This window comes from Mustela nivalis, assembly GCF_964662115.1.
Source record: "Mustela nivalis genome assembly, chromosome: 8".
NCBI lineage: Eukaryota > Metazoa > Chordata > Mammalia > Carnivora > Mustelidae > Mustela > Mustela nivalis.
The window spans coordinates 63,181,995-63,203,234 of NC_139027.1; the positions used below are offsets into that span (position 1 = coordinate 63,181,995).

At 33.9% G+C, this 21,240-nt stretch overlaps 1 protein-coding gene across 5 annotated transcripts in view; it reads left to right on the top strand.

Annotated features, from left to right (window-relative positions):
• Positions 1-21,240, top strand: part of FANCL (FA complementation group L) — a 304,302-nt gene that overhangs the window by 217,330 nt on the left and 65,732 nt on the right. For 3 of the 5 annotated variants that reach the window (XM_082744360.1, XM_082744361.1, XM_082744357.1), the window contains 4 exons: positions 9,529-9,587; positions 11,739-11,799; positions 14,869-14,925; positions 20,187-20,287. In XM_082744360.1, coding sequence (XP_082600486.1) covers positions 14,872-14,925; positions 20,187-20,287 — 155 coding nt within the window. In that variant the 5' untranslated portion in view covers positions 9,529-9,587; positions 11,739-11,799; positions 14,869-14,871. The remainder of the gene's footprint in view (positions 1-9,528; positions 9,588-11,738; positions 11,800-14,868; positions 14,926-20,186; positions 20,288-21,240) is intronic. The other 2 variants (XM_082744358.1, XM_082744359.1) reach the window with 2 other exon arrangements.

Consider the following 21,240-nt stretch of genomic DNA (forward strand, 5'->3'; position numbering starts at 1 on the left):
TAATATTTTTTAAAAATATTTTATTTATTTGACAGAGGTCACAAGTAGGCAGAGAGGCAGGTGGGGGGTGAGTGTGGGGGGGGGGTGGGGAAGCAGGCCCCCTGCTGAGCAGAGAGCCTGATGCAGGGCTCAATCCCAGGATCCTGGGATCATGACCTGAGCCAAAGGCAGAGGCTTAACCCACTGAGCCACCCAAGCGCCCTTCTGTTTTGTAATATAATTGTTTAGTGCTGTAAATTTTTCTTCAGACACTACTTTGGCTGTATCACACATACTTTGATATGTTATATTTTCTTTTTCTTTTTTTGGGTTCAAAATACTTGTTAATTTCTTTTCTTTCTTTCTTTTTTTTTTTTTTCTTTTGACCCATGGGTTACTTAGAACAACAGTATACCTTTCTAAATATTTTAGGACTTTCTAGATATCTTTTTGATATTGATTTATAATTTAGTTTCATATTGGTTACAACAGAATTTGTAGGATTGAAATTCTTTTGAATATATTGGGACTTATTTTATGGCATAGAATATGACCTATTTTGGTAAATGTTATGTCTATTTGAAAAGAATTCATTCTGCTGCTGTTGGATGATTGTTCTATAATGTTAGGTCAAGTTGGTTCATAATGCTATTTGAGTTTTTTTATATACTCACTGATTTTCTGTCTACTCGTTTTATTAGTGAAAGGGGGTATTGACAATCTCCAACTATAATTATTGTTCAATTTCTACTTTTGTTTCTGTAAGTTTTTGCTTTGTATATTTTGAAGTTCTTTTATTAGGTACATGAACTTTTAGGATTGTTGAGCACTCTTGAACTGATTTTTTTTTTTAATGACTGTGAAATAACCCTTTTTATCTCTGGTAATCTTTGTCCTAGAATCTCTATTTTCTGATATTAGTATAGTGACTCTAGCTTTTTTTTTTTTTTTTTTTTTTTTTTTTTTTTTCTGGTTAGTGTTGGCATGGCTTAATCATTTCCCATTTATTTGATATCTATTTGTGTCTTGTATTTGAAGAGGATTTCTTCTGGACATTGTTTTTTTTTATTGAATCTAAAAATCAGCTGATTTTTGCTTTGAGATGTTTAGACCATTTACATTTAATGGATGACTGATATCATTGAGTTTAAAGCTAATATTTTGCTGCTTTTTTGTTTGTTCTATGTGTTTTTTTATCTTTTTCATATTTTTCTGCATTTTTGTTAGACACTGTATAGTATAATATTTTTTATCTCCTCTATCAGCTTATTAGCTATTTTGCTTCTTAATTAGTTGCTTTATGGTTTATAGTATACGACTTAAACTTGTCATGATTCACATAAATAATATTAGGATTATATTTTATATGCACTATTGGTTTATCAGCTATATATCACTATTGTCTCTTTTTTAGTGTTTGTTCTAGGGTTTACAGTATGCTACTATAATTTACCACAATCTACTTTCAAGTATACCACTTACAAGAATCATGCAATGTACTCTTTCCTATCCTATCCCTTTTGTGTACTTGTTGTCATATCTTTTATTTCTATTTATCTTTTAACCCCCCCAATACATTTTTATTTTCCTTTAAATTTTTATTTCCTTTAAATAATTATCTTCCTTTATTAAGACACTTTCATTTTTTAAGGACAGTTTTAGAGTGGGTTTATTTCTTGGGTTTTCTGTCCTATTCCATTGATATATGTTACTGGTTATTGGTTTTTGAGGGGAACATTGAGAATTTCATTACATAATATAAAGGGAGGAAACCAACAATATGATTTACCACTGTTGATGTTGACGTTGGCTAAAACACTGTTTGTCAGGTTTCTCTACTGCAGCATTAACTCCTCTTTCCATACTTACTCTTTGGAAGGAAATCTCTGAGTTGCTCTCACTTAAGGAGTGAAGGGTTATGCTCCCCCTCTTTTAAGGTAGAGTATATAATTTACCTGGAATTCTTCTGTAAGGAAGGTTAGTTTAATTCCCATATTTATTTAAGTTTTTAAATTTAATTCCAATATAGATAACATACAGTGTTCTGTTAGTTTCAGGTGTACAGTATAGCGATTTAGCAGTTCTGTACATTACTCTGTTCTCATCATGATAAGTGAACTTTTTAATCCTCATCCCCTATTTCACCCATCCCTCCTACCCTACCACTTCTCCTCTGGCAACCATCAGTTTGTTCTCTGTAGTTAGGAGTTTTTTGTTTTTTTTGTTGTTGTTGTTCATCTCTATTTTTTCTTTGCTCATTTGTTTCAATTTTTTAAATTTCACATATGAGTGAATTCATTGATATTTATCTTTCTTTTTAAAAATATTTTATTTATTTGACAGGCAGAGATCACAAGTAGGCAGAGAGGCAGGCAGAGAGAGAGAGAGAGAGGAGAAAGCAGGTTCCCTGCTGAACAGAGAGCCTGATTCGGGACTTGATCCCAGGAGCTTGGGATCATGACCTGAGCTGAAGGCAGAGGCTTTAACCCACTGAACCAGCCAGGTGCCTGATATTTATCTTTCTTGACTGACTTAGTTCACTTAGTGTTATACTCACTAGTTCCATCCAGGTTGCTACAAATGCCAAGATTTCATTTCTTTTTATGGCTGGGTAATATTCCATTGTATATATGTACTACGTCTTTTTTTCATCCATTCATATGTCAGTGGACACTTGGGCTGCTTCTGAAATTTGGCTATTGTAAATAATGCTATAATAAACATAGGGGTGCATGTATCCCTTTGAATTAGTGTTTTTGTAATTTTTAGGTATATTCCTAAAAATGTTTGTGATTACTGCATCATAGAGTTCTTCTATTTTTACTTTCTGAGGAACGTCCATAGTGTCTTCCAGAATGTTTGCACCAGTTTGCATTTCTACCCCCAGTACAAGAGTGTTCCTTTTTCTCCATATCCTCCCTAAAACTTCTTGTTTGTGTTGTTGATTATAGCCACGCTGACAAGTATGAAGTGATAATCTCATTGTAGTTTTGGTTTGTATTGCCCTGATGATTAGTGATGTTGAGCTTCTGTCTTTTCATGTGTTTCAGCCATCTTTATGTCTTGGAGAAATGTCTGTTCATGTCTTCTGCCCATTTTTTATTTGGATAATTTAGGGTTTTTTTTGGTGTGTGTTCAGTCATATAAGTTCTTTAAATGTTTTGGATACTAACCCTTTGTCAGGTATGTCATTTGCAAATATCTTTTCCCATTTAGTAGATTTGTTGAATGCTTCCTTTGCTGAGCACAATCTTATTTTGATGTAGTCCCAATAGTTTATTTTTGCTTTTGTTTCCCTTGCCTCAGCAGACCTGTTTTGAAAAATGTTGCTGTGGGTGATGTCAGAGAAATTAATCCTTGTGTTCTCTTCTAGGATTTTACAGTTTCATTTCACATTTAGGTCTTTAATCCATTTTGAGTGTATTTTTGTGTATGGTGTATGAAAATGGTCCAGTTTCATTCTTTTGCTTACATAGCTTTCCAGTTTTCCCAGTACCATTTGTTGAAGAGACTTTTTTTCCCATGGCATATTACAGACATTTTAACATTGTTGTTTCAGTCCTTGAGGATGGATGGAATGTCTTGTCTTTTTTTTTTTTTTCTGTTTTCTTTTTTCTTTTGGTCTTGTCTTTCATTAGTACATAGTTTTCAGAATACGGGTCTTTAACTTCTTTGACTAGGTTTATTCCTTAACTCCCTCATTTATTATTATTTTGTTTTAAGATTTTTTTTTTAACTTCTTAGAGACAGTGAGTATATAAGCAGGGGGAGCAGCAGAGAGAGAGGAAGAAGCAGGCTCCCCACCAAGCAGGAAGCCCTATGTGGGGCTTGATCCCAAGACCCTAGGATCATGACCTGAGCTGAAGGCATATGCTGAGCCACCCAGGAGCCCCTCCCTCATTTATTAAATCATTTATATCAGTATGGACTCATAGATATTGTATCTTCTACCTTGATTTGTAATCCAGTCCTTATTTATTTGTTCAGATTGTCCAGTTTGGCACAGTGATCCTTTTAAAGACATTTAAGAAAAAGGTCGTTTATATTTACCTGTATATTTACGGTTTCTGGTAGTTTTTGTTGTATATCCACATTTCTCTTGTTTCATTTACTTTCTTCCTTAGGTTATTCCTTTAACATTGTTTGTAGTGCATAGCTTGTACTGATACATTTTTTCAGTGGTTTTATGTCTGACATGGTGTTTGGCCTTTTGAAAGATACTTTTTCTAGCTATAAAACTCTAGATTTTTTTTTCCCTTTTAGTACTTTTCAGATGTTGCTTAATTCTCTTGCATTATTGCCTATGAGAAATCTCTTCTGTTTCTTGTTTTTGTTCCTTTGTAAGTGTGTTGTTTTTGACTGCTTTTAAGATTTTTCTTTTTATCATTGGTTTTTGTTGATTAGATTATGATGCACCTAGGTGTAGTTTTCTTCATGATTTTCCTCCATAGGGTTTGTGGAGCTTTTTGAATTTGTGAGTATATATTTTCAATTTGGGCAAAACTTCAGCCATTATTTCTTAAATTTTTTTCCTTCTTCTCCTTCATTTTGGGGACTTAAAATATATGTATAGTAGGCCATTTAAAAATCATTCCATAATTCACTAATGGTTCTGTTCTTTTTCATTTCTTGTTTCAGCGTCTTTCTCTTGAATTTTCTGTGCCTTCGAGTACCCTAATATTTTCTTTTGCAATACTTAATCTGATGTTAATACTTTATAGCATCTCAGACATTGTATTTTTCATCTCTTTGATTTGGGTCTGTCTTTATCTTTTCTGTTCTATTTAGCATACTCATGCTTTTCTCTACCTTCTTGAACATATGTAGTTATCACTGTTGAAATTTTTTTAAGCAGTTCTATCATCTGCCATTTTTGTATTTCTCTTGATTTTTTTTTCTCTTCATTATGAATCTTATTTTCCTGTTTCTTTGCATACTTTGGTTGGATGCCAGATACTGTGCATTCCAACTATTGTGTGCTAGATAATTTTATTCTCTTAAATATTCTTGATTTATTCTAAACTGTAGTTAAATTATTTGGAAACAGTTTAAGCTTTTCATAGTTTGCTTCTAAGCTTTGTTAGCAGAATCAAAACAGACTTTAGCCTAGATTAATTTGGCTCTACCACTTAGGCAGTAATCTTCAGAGTACTCTCTCTTTCTCTCTCTCTCTCTTTTTTTTTTTTCTTTTTAAAGATTTTACTCATTTATTTGACAGTGAGCGTGAGCACACAAGGAGGGGGAGCAACAGAGGGAGAAGGAGAAGCAGGCTTCCCACTGAGCAGGGAGCCTGATATGGGGCTGGATCCCAGGACCCTGGGAATACGACTCTAGCCAAAATCAGATGCTTAACTGACTGAGCCACCACTCAGGCACTCCCAGAAGAGAAGTCCCACCACTTCTCTTTAATGATAACCTTTATAGTATAAGGTTTTCTACTCTTCTGAGAGGAAACATGACTGCTCCCAGCCTTGTGTGAATTCTTAGATTGTTTTGTATGTTCCAGTCTCATGATTCCCAGGCCTTGGGTAGTTTTCTCACATATACACAGCAATCATACTTAGCTGATGACTTTTACAACAATACACTGATATTGTCCAGTTTCATTCTCTGTGTATTGTTTCTTTTTATATGGCATTCCTCTTTGGTACTGTACATTGTGAATTATACATGTCTTTGCCTCCCCCAACTCACCCCTTTTTGTCAAATCAGGGAGAATTGTCTGGCTCCATTTGGTTCTCCATCCTTGCTGTGACGTCTGAAAAATTCTCCAGGTAGTAAGACAGGATAATTATAAAGATTTTTCTCATTTGTTTTCCTTCTTTCAGTAATCACTGTTTTTTGCTGCCTGTTTGATGTCTGAACTTCATTGTTTCATATATTTTGTCCAGTTTTTAGTTAAAGTGGGAAGATAAATCCTGCTGCTGTTTCTCCATCATAGCTAGAAGAAGAAATCTTCTCAGTTTCTTAAAAGTTCTTTTCTGTTGTTGCTTTTTTAAAATCTTGCTTTGAGAAGTGTGATGCTACTTTTATTCTATTTCCCATATATTATTTGGTCTCATAAGTTAATGGACTTTTTCTTTAAAGTCTGCATATTAAGATACATTTGAGTCAGTCATTAGGACTTCTTTCTCACATGGTCAGTTTTTTTTCATTATGTGAATTTCCAGAAAGTATGCTTAGATTATAATTCAAAATATTCTTTCTTCTCTTTGGTTTTCCTTTTCAAGGTCGCCAATTCTTTTTGTGTTGGATTTTCATTACCTGTTTCCATTTCAACTGCTTTTCTCTGATGGTTTTTAATTTTATTTTCTGATTTGGTAATTTTTTTAAAATTTCATAATGGCAAAAAATGCTAGAAAACTTTTATTGAGGATGGCACCTGGCTGGCATCGTCAGTTAGGTGTCCAGCTCTTGGTTTTGGCTCAAGTCATGATCTCAGGGTCATATGATCAAGCCCTGCTTTGAGTTTCATACTTAGCACAGAATCTGTTTAGGACTCTCTCTCTCTCCTCCTGCTCCTCCCCCTGCTCACTCTCTTTCTCTCACTAAAATAAATAAATCTTAAAAATTCTTTTTTTTTTTTTATAAGATTTTGTTTATTTACTTGACAGAGAGATCACAAGCAGGCAGAGAGGCAGGCAGAGAGGAGGAAGCAGGCTCCCTGCTGAGCAGAGAGCCCAATTTGGGGCTCGATCCCAGGATCTGAGATCATGACCTGAGCCAAAGGCAGAGGCTTTAACCCACTGAGCCACCCAGGTGCCCCAAATCCTAAAAATTCTTATTGGGGTAAAGTACCCATAACATATGCCACTTTTAACCATTTTATTTTAAATATTGTCTACCCCCAATTTGAGGCATGAACTCACAGCTCTGAGATCAAGAGTTACCTGAATTATCCAACACAGTGCCTCTAATGAAATTTTTATTTTACTCTATTCCTCCTTGAGCACTTACTAATTTATTCTACTGTAGTATCCTTTTTTTTTTCTTTTGAACTAAACTTTTTTTCCTTGTAATTTCTGTTCATAATTTTTTGAATTTCTGAGTCTGGGTACAGACACTTAACTAATGATAATATAATTCAGTATTGTAATTTGTTTATGCCTTGTGTTTTTTTATTTGCATGGGGTATCATTATCACTTGAAATATTTTCTTTTATTCTGATTTTGACTCATAGTAGCTTGGCATTGATGAAAACATCTTTGTGAATTTGGTTGTTGGCAGTAGTTTATAAAATTACTAGTTTAAGAATACTTTCTTCTGGGACGCCTGGGTGGCTCAGTTGGTTGGACGACTGCCTTCAGCTCAGGTCATGATCCTGGAGTCCGGGGATCGAGTCCCGCATCGGACTCCCAGCTCCATGGGGAGTCTGCTTCTCTCTCTGACCTTCTCCTCGTTCATGCTCTCTCTCACTGTCTCTCTCTCAAGTAAATAAATAAAATCTTAAAAAAAAAAAAAAAGAATACTTTCTTCTGTAGTTGAAGCAAAGTGCAGTTTATTTAATGGCTGATTTTTTAAGTAGTGCTGACGGAGGAGTTGAGTATTTTTATTTTGTTAAAGAGCCTTAGCTTTCCACTCTTACTTTTCCTCCTAATACCCAGTTTCCAAAGGATGTCTCCACCTGCCTTTTTATCATCTTCTCCATGTGTATTTCTTTTACAAGGTGAGCTTCTTGACTTTTATGTTCATATTAAGCTCCCCCCCCCCCATAGTCAGTGCTCTGATCTACTAAACTCTTTATTATTATCTTAACACTTAGTTCAGTCTCCTCTCTTCCATGCGCTTTTTTTCTGAACCTCATAGTTCTTTAAAAGGACTTGGTATAGGAGCTCCAGAGTGAAAACCACTGGAAAGTGGTTTGTTTTTCTTCCTACAGGTAGTCTGAAGTTTATAGTGTTCTCTGTTTTCTGATTTTGGTGGAGACATGGGTTTTTTGTGGTTTTAGTTTTAGTTTTTTTGTTTTGTTTTGTTTTAAAGATTTTATTTATTTTAAAGAGAGAGAGTTGGGGCAGAGGGAAAGGGAGAGAATCTCAAGTAGACTCTGTGCTGAGCATGGAGCCCAACGTGGGCCTTGATCTCATGACCCTGAGATCATGACCTGAGCTCAAACCAAGAGTTGGATACTTAACCGACTGAGCCACTCAGGTGCTCCTGTTTTAGATGTTCTTAATATTGATCTATTTGGGAGGATATATGGAGAGATTCAGATTTAGGCAACTGTCATTACTTTGTTTCATACAACCTGGAAGAATTCTTTTTGAGAGCAATTAACATCTTTTATATGCTTTAACTAAAAAAGCTAGTTTTGGACATTTTCTTGAATCAGAAAAATATTATGGCATGTAACATAGCATTTGACCTTTTAAAATGGCTGGATTTTGCAAATAAGGGACTTTGGAATTTTATTCTTTCAGATAACAGATCAGAGTAGTTTTACTATTTTTCATGTAAATTCTGAATTCCAGATTGTTCTTACATCTATGTGTGGGATGTCTATAAAGTTAGGTTAAAGTTACTACATAATACCTTCTAGTGCTTTAATGAAATAGTGAATTATTGTTACTTGACCTTTTGAAAAGGTCAGTAGTACATTTTGTTTCATTTTTTTAAAGGACATTTAAATGTAATGAAAGTCAGAACTGTAATATTATCATGAAAGTAAAGGTTATGGGGTACATTTAATTGTGTTCCTTTAGTTTTGAATCTGCTTTGAGGGAGCTTGTGCTAAAATTCTCATGGTGATTATTTTTCGAGAATTTTATTACTCTTTTTCATTTTATATTGTTGGAGTAAAAGATTATATTTCTGTTTGTCTTTTTCTGCTTACCTTTGCTCAGATCATGTGTATTATTCTATTTAAGATATAAAGTTTAAGCTGCTTACCCATTCACTTTCTCAAGAAAGTGAAACTGAATATATTTCTCAGAGAACAGTTCTTTCCTTAGAAAAACTCTTGAGTAAAATTTGGTATATTCAAATGTATAGTAGTAGATATTTAAATTAAAATAAATATTAGTGATTTTTTTTTATTAAAGGTCCACAAATGTGGGAGAATTAAATATTCTAGTTTTTTGAAAATATTTCTTTCATGTCTGTATGTTCAGATTGTGTAACTAACTATACTTTCATTTTATTACAATGAGGAAATTAAAAATGAATTCTGTAATGGATTACATATTCTTATATTACACTGGTTTTTTTTCTTTCATAGTCAAAGCAATTGAAAGAATTTCTTTTTTCCCAAGTTTATAAGAAATAATTAAATTTCTTTGTTTGCACTAACAGTCTCAACATTCTGTTATGTGAATTGATTCTCTTTAAAAATGAAGTCTTGTCTTTGTTTTGGTTTCCCAATAATTACAAAGTTTCTGGCATTTTTACATTATTTTCCTTCAAATGTAATATTCTATTGCATATATTTTAACAAATGTAAAGATTTGGATAAAGTCGATACCTTTTTGAAAATAAAGGAAAAACATTGCTTTTTTGATGTAATTTTGTTTAACTTTTTCTTAACGTTGTAATTTTCTCAATATTTTCCACAGGGACGTGATTTTCACCTTAGAATAGTGTTGCCTGAAGATTTCCAAGTGAAGAATGCAAGGTGATTTAGTGTTTGGTCATATACACACATCTTGGTGGGATGGGCAGTCAGTTAATCTAGGAAAAGCTTATTCTATTAGTTTTGTCCAAAGTGCTTATTAGTCAACCAGAAACATTTCCAGTTTTTTCCAAATCAGTGTACGTTTGTAAGTTATTATGCTTTGTGCTGAAGTACCGAAGGTAACACGTTAATTCTCTATTTTTATTCTTTTTTTCCTTTGAAAGCTTAGATGATTAGCAGTTGTGTAAGTTATCTGTTGGTATACACCGCCCACGCCCATCAAGGAATGTCAAGAGAGGAGACTGGAAATTAGATAGCACCTAGAACCTCTTTTCCGTTCTTAAATATCTCTGGAAGAAGAGTGGAGGAAGAATCCAGAGACACTCATTAGAATTGACAGGATTTTTGTGACTGATTAGAAGTAGGAGAAGAAAAGGAAAGAGGAGTGAAGTTTGCTTTCTAAGTTCCTGGCTCACATCACTAAGCTAGAGAATGGGTCACAGTGGAGAAGTAGGAGAGCCATCATTTTAAGACATATTAGATGTAAAATATCAAGAGGAGATGTTTAATGTATTAGTGTGGAACTCAAGTGTGAAACACGGAAATCACAGTTTTAACTGTGATGGGATATGGGGCTGAGTATGGGATATGGGGCTGTGAGTATGGGTATTTAACATTGCTGGCAAGTGTGGGGTGAAAAAAGAAGGCCAACATTTAAAAGACTTGAGAGTATACCAACATGTAAAGAACTGATAAAGAGGAACTTGGAAGAAGACTAAGGATTGACCCAAGAAGTAAGAGGAAGATCTGGGCAGTTATCACTGAAGCCAAATAGAGGCTTAATGAGGACATGGTTCCTAGTGCTGAGTATTGCAGAGGGATCAGGTTAAATTAGGTTTCATGTAGTGGCAGAAGCCAGATTGTATTGGGTTTCGGAGTGGTTGAGTAGAAAGGAAATGTAAACAGTATAAACTACAATTGACCCTTGAAGAACCCAGGGGTCAGGGGCACCAACCCTTTGTGCACTTAAAAATTTGCATGTAACTTTTGACTGCAAAAATTTAACAGTGCTTTTGATCAAAAGCCTAACTGATAACATGAACAAACTGTTTAACACTTGTTAACACCTAGTTAACACCTAGTGCTAGTATGTTGTATATATTATAGATTAAAAAGAAAATTTTGTTAAGAAAATCACAAGAGGAAACATGTTTGCAGTACCGTATGTATGTTTATTGAAATAATCTGTGTGTAAGTAGACCTGGGCAGTGCAGCCAGTGTTGTTCAAGGATCAACTGTATTATGAAAAAGAGGAGTGGTAGAGAAGGGTGTGCAGTCAAGGCAGAGTTATAATCTTGTTTTTTGAGATTTGCTTGAGCAAGTTAATATGCTTGTTGAAAAAACTAGCAGAAAATAAAACTATCACAATAAAGTGATGATTGATTACTTGATAAGACCAAGTTGGTGACAAGGGATGGAAAGTACATTTGGAGGGGGAGTTTCCCCATGGGCAGTTGAATGAACTACTTTGCCATTAAGAGAGAAAACATAAGGGTGGAAATGGGGGTTAGCATAGCAAAGATGGAAGAGACTCATGTGGTCTGAAAGGGTTGTAATTGGGGAATCAGAGGGGCTTCCTACTTCCAGGTAAGGAAAAGCAATTCTTAGGAGAATTACTCACCTAAGCAATATTGAGAGCACAGCTGAGGTGAGCCAGTGGATAGATGAACACTAACTACTACTTACACAATTAAAAGTATCTTTTACATTAATCTTGAATTTGAAGATTATATTGCTACATATGCTTTCTCAAATACAAGTTATGTATATTATGATCAGAACGTTGGTTTATTTAACCTACCTTAGAGAAGAATTAAGTAGAAAATTCTGCTTTCAATATGTTAAAAAAAGATTTACTGTTTGCATGTCATTTACTGATTGCAGTTATTTATATTTTGAAATAAAATTAGTACCGACAGTCTGAAGACAAGACTTTCAACAGTATCAGTGGTAAAAATTTTATTAACTTGTCAGAATTATATTTATGTCATTCTCTTCTTTGTGTGTGCATGTTTGTGTTAGCATACAAATAAGTTTTTTCTTTTTAATTCTGAACAATGAACAAACCATTTTGTTCCATTAAAATTTTAGATTATTATGTAGTTGGCAACTGAGAGCAATACTTAATGGATATCATCACATAGTACAACAGGTAAGTCCTTTAAAAGATTTGTTTTAAGCAAGGAGGGCGGGGGGGTTTAGGGGGTAGGCAAGGAAAAAAATGAAACAAGATGGGATCAGGAGGGAGACAAACCATAAGAGACTCTTAATCTCACAAAACAAAATAAAGGTTGCTGGGGGTAGGGGGGGTAAGGATAGAGTGGTTGGGTTATAGGCATTGGGGAGGGTATGTGCTATTGTGAGTGCTATGAAATGTGTAAGCCTGATGATTCACAGACCCATACCCCTTGGGCAAATAATACATTATATGTTAATAAAAATAAATAAAATCGCTACATTAACTTTTTTAAAGGACTTCTTGCAGAATGTGGTGACAGACTGGTATAGTAGTTGCTGAATTTTATAGGTTTCATCTCAAATATTTTAAGGGTCCATGCATTATATAAAATGTTTTCTGTCTTGGAATCCTCAGCACATTACTGGGCAGTATTCTGAAGCGAATTTCCATCCTGGAGAGGGTCTTCAAATGTATTCACCCTTACCCATATCCATCACTTTTCGAGCAGTTTTTCTGCTGAGACTGAATAATGATAGAAGAAATCCAGGAACCATCTAGGTATTTTAGAGTATCTGTAGCAAAAATTGGAATGTAGTTCTAGATTAGTAACAGAAAAGGTGTGGTGGAGATCACTTAGGATCATATATATGTACTTAATGAACATAGATGTTAATACTGCAGAGATACAAATAGGCAGGATTTTTATAACTGGAAGTTTGTATAATTATTATTTTAAAAGACTTAATTTATTTGAGAGAGAGAACAAGCAGGGGAGAGGAGCAGAGGGAAAGGGAGAAACAGACTCCCTGCTGAGCAGGGTGCCTGATGTGAGATCCATCCCAGGACCCTGGGATCATGACCTGAGCAGAAGGCAGACGCTTAACCAGCTGAGCCACCCAGGCGCCCCTGGAAGTTTGTATTACTGATCACCTTCATCCATTTCACCTTCAGCTCCAATGTAGTTATTCTTAAAGTTTAGATTTTTCTACCTGAAAATTTCTTTAAAAATTAGAAACACTTAAAAAAAATTACTGTTACTAAAGAAACCCAAAGTAATGAAATGCCTCTTGTAGAAAAAAAAAAAAATGTAAGTAGAACTGCATTTCTTTTGATGCTTTATTCATTTTTATGTTTTTCCCGATTTCCTATATTCCTATATTTTTTTCATCTTAAAAGTGGGTTATTATGTATGATAACTGACAATGACAGTCACTCACATAAAGCATTAGTGAGCCACAAAGAAATATAGGAGATAAACTATTTGATTTGTAGAATGTAGGCTGTCATTGCTGGCAGCATAATTACTGCCGTGTTTTTAAGGGGATGTTTAAATTATTTCTGTTTTCTCTCCACTGCCGCCTCCTCATCCAATGTGACTATTTATATTGTATTCTAGAGTTTGGGAAATGAGTCTATTGAGATATTTAAATACCCTGGAAAAAACTTGTTAATAAAGACTAAGTGTAATAATATCTATAGCTGTTTTTCTCTATCAGTTCACCGAGAGGGTTCCTAGAAAAGGTCCCAATTACTTACTAATCTCTTTTGTGTCCTCTAGTTGGTCATATAGAACCCAGAGTTAGTTTGTCTTTGTTTTATTCTAATATTACTATTCTTTCCTTGTATCAATTTTAACTTGAGTAAATACGGGTCAGAGGAATCAGCAGTCTTTTTCTGTGAATGGCCAACTAGTAAATTTTTTAGGCTTTAGTGGTCCCTAAAATCTCTGTCACAACTACTTCACTTGTAGAGCCAAAGCGGCCATAAAGAGGTAAATGAATGAGCATCGCTGCATTTCAGTACAGCTTTCTTTACAGAAATTGGCATTGGGCTGGATTTAGCCCTGAGGCTGTAGTTCACAAAAATCTGATATAATTTATTGCTCATTACTGGTAAGCTAACAGGGAAAATACTGTATAGAAGATGGGGAAGCCAAGGTTTGTTTTACAGATTGGCCCACGTAAAGTTATGTTAAGATGTGCTTCATATGTCTCATGCATTGTTGAAATATTTTAGATTATTATTTTTCTCCTCTAAAAGAGGGAGCAAAATCACAGATTGGCTTTGTTCAGAACTGTGTGGGGGTAGTGCAGTGTGTCACAAAAAGTAACAAAAATAAAATATTTTGATTTCAAGCAGAGAAGTGATGTAGAGTTTCATCAAATAAAAAATGTGACACTTGAGAATTTGCTTTGCTTTCCTTTATTCTGTAGGTATTTTAAGAATCAAAGATTTCTAGGAAACAGAATTATAACCCTTAAATATTTATTCAACTTTAGAAGTTATTTCCTTTTTGCTATTTTATTATAATGGTTTTATCTTGTTTAAAGATTGATTTCTTTTGAACTAATAGGGTTAATTGTGAAAAGACAAAACTAACAATTGTATGTAGTTTTTAAGGCAAGGGGGAAAATAAAAACGTGTTGATTAATAATTGACATCACTCTGATTACATTTTTTTAATTGCATAGATTTGCCTGATTTTATATTTTATGTTCATCTTTCCCCCCATACCACTTAAAAAAATTTTTTTTTTTTTTTTTTAAGATTTTATTTGACAGAGATCACAAGTGGGCCCCGAGATGCAGGCAGAGAGAGGCGGGGAAGCAGGCTCCCTGCAGAGAGCCCGATGCCAGGCTCCATCCCAGAACCCTGGGATCCTGACCTGAGCGGAAGGCAGAGGCTTTAACCCACTGAGCCACCCAGGCGCGCCTCCCCACCTTCTTTTTAAATAACGTGGTTTGCTAAACTTGATCAGTCATCAGTGCTGAAGAAACAAAGGAGTGTTTGAGATTTTAAGAGACTTTGGTACAGTTCAGTTTAGCTCACCAAAACAGATTTGAGGGCAGTAATTACTCTTTCAGAATTTTGAAATTGGTAGGTATAGAAGGGATGGTGACTGGTACTTCAGTTCTTAAACTTTTAAGATGTAGATATATCTGATATTTTTTTCACATTCACATGGACTTATATTTTATCTCAATTTCAGTGTATAGAATATTCATTGTACAAATAAAATTAATTAGAAATGTTTCTATCTAGAGAATGCAGCACTCTTCTGATCTAATGAGCTTTATGATGGAGTTGAAGATGATTTTGGTAAGAATTTGTTTTCTGATGCTATTACCATATTCTGTAAGTCCTGATTTTTTTGAAGATTTTATTTATTTATTTGACAGAGAGAGAGATCACAAGTAGGCAGAGAGGCAGGCAGAGGGAGAGGGAGAAGCAGGTACCCCGCTGAGCAGAGAGACCAATGCGAGGCTCTATCCCAGGACCCTGAGATCATGACTTGAGCCAAAGGCAGAGGCTTAACCCACTGAGCCACCCAGGCACCCCTGACTTTTTTTAAAAATTCCTATAAAATTAACATGATTAGAATTTAAAACTTCTACTCCCAGTCACTCAATGTTTTATTTTACTGTGTGTAAATGTGGATGATGCTTCTTTTGAATTACATGAGGAACAGAACGTGTGTGGAGGAACCAAATTGATTGTCAAACTGAGTATACTGGACACTAGTCATGGACAGGTGGTGAAATAAAATGTAGTCCTGGTCTGTCAGAATTTAACATCTGTGGAGAGATTAGGTACCCACACTTAAAGATCTAATACAGTGTATAAATAATTTTGTTTATAGCTGCAGATTTCTGAAGAACTTGTTAGGCTTCATTATATACATACAGCTATACATAATAATTGATTACTCAGTTAATTATGCATAGAATCCTTGAGTTTTTAGTTTTTCCTATAGACATCATATGCAAGTTTTCAATATAAACAGAAGAGGAAAGACTGTATAGTGAATACCCATGACCTGCCTTTAACATTTTGCCATTTTTCTTCCCTACTCTTTAAGGAGAACGGACTAGAGTATTCTTTTTTAGATTTATTTGAGAGTGGGAGAAGTATGCACTGAGTAGGGAAGGGAGAGGCAAAGGGAGAGAGAGAATTCTCAAGCGGTTTTCCTACTGAGTGCTGAGCCAGCTGCAAGGCTCAATCCAGAACCTTGAAATCGTGACCTGAACGGAAACCAAGAGCTGGACACTGATCGGACTCAACCACCTAGGTGCCCTGGGACTAGAGCATTTTAACGAAATTCTGAACATTGTATCCATCCCTCCATGAATGTATTGGTGTATATAAGTGTTTCTTTGTTTTGTTTTTAAAACATGCTGTTATAACCCTAACAGACTTAGTGGTAATTTCTTACAGCTTCTTGTTTGTGTCTGTATGCAAACAAAGTCCACACATTAAATGTTGATATGTCTCCTAAGTCTTTGAATTTCTAGCACTGCTGTCTTTCCCGTACCCTTTTTTTTTTTTTTCTTTTAGTCTGCTAGTTAAATGAACTATGTGTCCTGTAATATTTCTTGCATTCTGGATTTTGTTTATTAAATATTCATAGTATCTTTTAACATATTTTTCTACCTTTTTTGTGACCTAGTCTCATTTATTCTGGTAAGAATACTTTGTGCTGTGTACTTACATTGCATGAGGAGGCAGATGGTATTTGATAGTTCCTCTCTTAGTAGAGTTAGGATTGATCAATAGATTTAGATCCATCAGGTGTAAAGTTTGTTATCAGCTTATCACCTAATGATTATAGCATCCAGTGATAATCATTGCCTACATCCACTATTAGGGGTTGCAAATGGTGATTTTTAAAATTCCATCATCTACATTTGTTATCTTGCTATCTTTTGTAGAGAACTTCCTTTCATCAGTTGTTTGGTTTATTTGAGGTATAGCTCATGCTGGAGAAATAGGTTAAGTGCTTGTTTCTTTTCCTTTTTTTTAAACAAAAATCAATTTTTAGAGTAATGAGTTAGTGCCTAGCAACTGTCAAAGGAAAATAATGATTTTTTTTTTTTTTAGTATCATTATGAACTCCTGAGTTTTTATATATTGACTTAAATCCATTGCAGTCACTATACCTGTTGAGCTTAAATTGTATCATTTTTGGTCAGTGTATGCCCCTTCATTTGACTCCTTAGTTCTTCTAACACAGGCCAAACTATGCTTTCTGAGACCAGTTACCCTAATTTAATGTACTCATCCTTTTGCAGAACTATAATTAGTTACTTCTCTAAAGAGCCATGGTTTCTTTGTAGGAAATGGTGTTTTGATGCCACAGATCTGGAAACTGTGGATTGTTACTATTACTGGTAGGCCTCTTCAGTGGACAGAGCTGGGAAAAAATGCTGTTTAGAAAGAGAATAATTCATTATGAGTTCATATTGACATTTCCAATTCAAATTTGGCATTATAACACTTTTAATTTGATTTTAATGCTTATATTTTACTCTGAAAATCTTGGTTTCTAATATTAACATAATTATTTTTTATTTTTTACTTGTTATGTTTTACTTATGCTTTTCCTATGTCTCTATTTATATTTTACAGAATTACAGTACCAATATATTGCTACTAACAACTGAAAGCAGTTTATTTTTTATAGTTCTTTTTGAGTTTTTTATTCTTAGCAGCAGCTGCCACATACTAAGAGCTTAGTTGCTCAAGTTGTTCTCAGTCCTTTTTTTTTTTTTTTTTTTTAAATCCTCATAACAACCCTCTGAATGTTTGGGATCAGAATAAATAGTTTAAAATCAATTTCTAAAGTTTGAATTTTGACTTACAAATTTGTAAACTCTAACGGGAATTGTCAAAATTGATCATGAATTTCATCAAAGGCCAGATTTCATGATAAGCTTCAAAGAGGTAGGTGAAGAAGTAAAGCATATTTTGGTTTACCTTGAGATTGCAAAAAAATTTGAGAAGTTTTTTATTGGGGTACCTAGGATGACTCAGTTAAGCATCTGCCTTGGCCTCGAGTCATGATCTCATGGTCCTGAGATAGAGCACCACATTAACCTCCCTGCTCAGCAGTGAGCCTGCTTTCCCTCTCCCACTCCCCTTGCTTGTGCTCTTTCCCCCTCTCTGTCAAATAAATAAAATCTTTAAAAGAAAAAAGGTGTTCTAATCATAATTTTTATAAGCTATACAAATAAAAGGACTAAGGGACCAGAGTAAAACTATATACAACATGTCCCATTAGCTCTTACTCCTGGTTGACTTTATTAGGTTGTAAGAACCGCTGTTTTGTATTTTGAAGAAACTGTTATTAATTTAAAATAAGATATTGACATTGATCTCTAACAGTATTCTATTTCGTACATTTGTTGCTGCATTTCTGAATAAAATGACATGCTGTATTTTAGTTTTCTAGAGAAATTGACAGAATTGGTGAAACTATTGCACATTTATGAACAGTGTATCAAAAAATAAGTGTATCAAAGTGTATCAAAAAATATCAGTTTGTTGGGCTGTGTAGTCAGTAACAGGGTTTTCTATAATGTAATCACCCATGAAATTACTGAGGATGATGTACAAATGAAATCAGTAATTATTGAACCTTTTCAGGAGATTTGGTAAATCTCCACAGTTTCCTAGTAATAACTAAGCATAAAGTAGGTGTTCAGTATATATTTAGTAAGTGCACAATTACCTGTATTTTATTTATTTTTTAAAGATTTATTTGTTAGAGAGCATGCATGTGCATGCAATCAGGGAGAGGGGCAGAAGGGGAAGGAGAACCCTAAGCAGTCTCTGAGCTGAGTGCAGAGCCCGATTCGAGGCTTGATCCCAGGACCCTGAGACTATGACCTGAGCTGAAATCAAGAGTCAGATGCTTAGCTGACTGCGCTACCAGGTGCCCCACAATTACCTGTATTTTAAAAGAACTCTGATGTGGGTAGGTTTTTTAAATACCCATTTTAGGGCTTAGTAGTGTGTAGCTAAGGCCTTAAAACTAGGAAATGGTAAAGTTAGGATTTAAAGCCTTTGTAAAGCTTGTGTTCTTTCCACTGGGTATCTTGCCTCTTCTTCACAAAGACTGCTTTGACTCTCTGCCTTTGCCCTTTTTTCTGTTATGGTTCTGACCCAAGGTGGAAGGTGGAGTTTATGAATGTCATAAACTTAAGATTAAGATGCAGTTTTTATTATCCAAATTTACCATCTGCATAGGTAGATAGCAATATTTAATATTTCTGGATTTTAAAAAATTTCAAAAAAATTGCTGAAGCTGTTTTATATATAAGTATAGGAACTATATTGACTTTTTTTTTTAATAGGATAATCTTAATAGTAAAAATTTGTTTCTGTGGACTATCAGGCAATTTACAGATAACATTAGGTATTTATTTAAAAAAGCAGTATACTCCTTGTCTTCTAAGAATTTACCTTCTAATTAAATCCATACTGTCATTTTGAGCTTTACAAACCTGCTTTCACAGTTTTTTTGTTTTTAATTCTAAAGGAGATTTAGAAAGTAGTTTCAGTTAATAGTCCTGATTTTAAAATACTGTTTTGTAAAATCTGTTCTTTCTAGTATTATTTCAATTTAATCGTATCCTATCCTTGTTTAAAAACAAAGTATAAGGACTAATAGAGTAAATAGATACTTAAAGGAAAAAAAATTATACCTTTTATTAGGGTTACAGTTAATAGAAACATAATTTTTATGCTTATTTTCATCTGCTGTTATCATTTACTATATCTGACTTTTTAATTTATCTCTTTTGATATGAACATCTGTGTAATTGCAGATATATTTATTTTTGCTTTCCAAATAAAATATTTGTCTGGGTTAGCACCTTTGAAGAAATTGATAATATTCAGCCTCAGCAATTATAGTGATGTTTGTATTGCTTCTAAACTAAAAAAGAAAAAAAAGGAAATGTTAGTTTTTTGGGGGGCGGGGTACATAAACCATCTTGACAATCCCATAGGTGAGCCTAGCAGGGAAAGGAACTGTGATTCCACATAGATGGAAAAATACTTAACCTGGTCTGGAAGTAATATAGAATGTAAGCCAGTGAAAGAAAGTAGCAGGCGAGTATTTACTGTGGTAATAAAGGGTTTGTGTTTGTAAGGGTGTGATTCATAACTGTATACAAATATGTCTGTCTAAATAATGGACTTAAGAGTTCAGGCTTTTCTTAAAGGTACATTTTCTTTATATCAAAGTCCTATCCACAGGAATAGAAGAATAGTGAAGCCTTGAGGGTATTTTTAAAGTTTTGTCATACCCGATAGGCATAATAGTTTAGAAAAATACTAAAATCTGAAGTTTTTAACTGGTATAATAATTGACATTTTCACGTAATAATCTTCAGTGCAGTCCTTTAGCTTGTTCCTGTCTTTATATGAGAAGGGGAATGATTCAGCTGGAATTTCTGTAAAAATAGTAAAAACTTTAGTATGGCATAAAGGAGATTATGAAGTTGTTTTGTAATCAGATAGTAATAATTCGGTGTCTAGCAATACACAGCTGAATCAAGTTTTTTTCTTTTAAACAGGAAGTTGCTTTAAAGAATAAACAAGAGTTGTATGCACCACCTCCGCCTCCCCAGTTCTACTCCAGCCTTATTGAAGAGATAGGAACTCTTGGTTGGGATAAGTATGTCTATTTTAAAATGTTCCAGAAAAGTCGTCTTCTTCTTTTTTTTTTTTTTTAAATACATTTAAATTTATTTGCAGTTTTAGCAATTTATTTTGTACTTGTGTTTAGTCAAAGTGTTTCATTATAATTAGAACTTATTTAATTATAATTGATAACTGATCCTTATTGTGGGTATGAATTAAAGGGATAGCATCATTAACAAATTGATCTACAAAGTAAAATGTGAAATAAAATGTTGAAAAAAACCAACATTTTTATATAGGAAGTAAGATGTTACCATATTTTTACTGAGCATAAACATGTTATTTTAGTTTTATTGAGGTATGATTGCCAAACACGATTATAGTATTTTCAGCATGTACAATATGATTTGATTTACATGTATTTGGAAGGATTCACATAAACTCACATATTCACATATTCATCACCTCACATATTAGCTTTTTTCCTTGATGTTTTTTGGGTCATTGTTCTTCTGACTGTTACAGAATGGAAACTTTTAGGAATTTCTGATTGCCATTTTCACTGACATCTTGCTATATGTTTTCTGTTTGTTTCCTGCATTTTGTGTTTTTTCACTTTATCTATTTTCATCGGCCTTTATTTGAATTAATCAAGAATTAAGTTATTATACATCCTTTTATTATTTTTTTAGAACTGCCTTGGAGATTTCAGCATACATATAGCAAAAATATACATTTTTACTTTTACCAATTTTCTTATGGGAGGATCTGAAATGCAGTATATTTTTTTACCTGTTTACCTGTTGTGTTATTGTTATCATGCAGTTTAATTCTATATTTAAAATTGGCAAACTGTTTTTAAAGTCAATATTTATTATATAAATTTATATTTTATATATATAATTATATGTGTAAATATATCATTATACATTGTGTATGTATAATTTGTATGTAATTTGTATATTTCTCCCAGTTTTTTTATGTTTT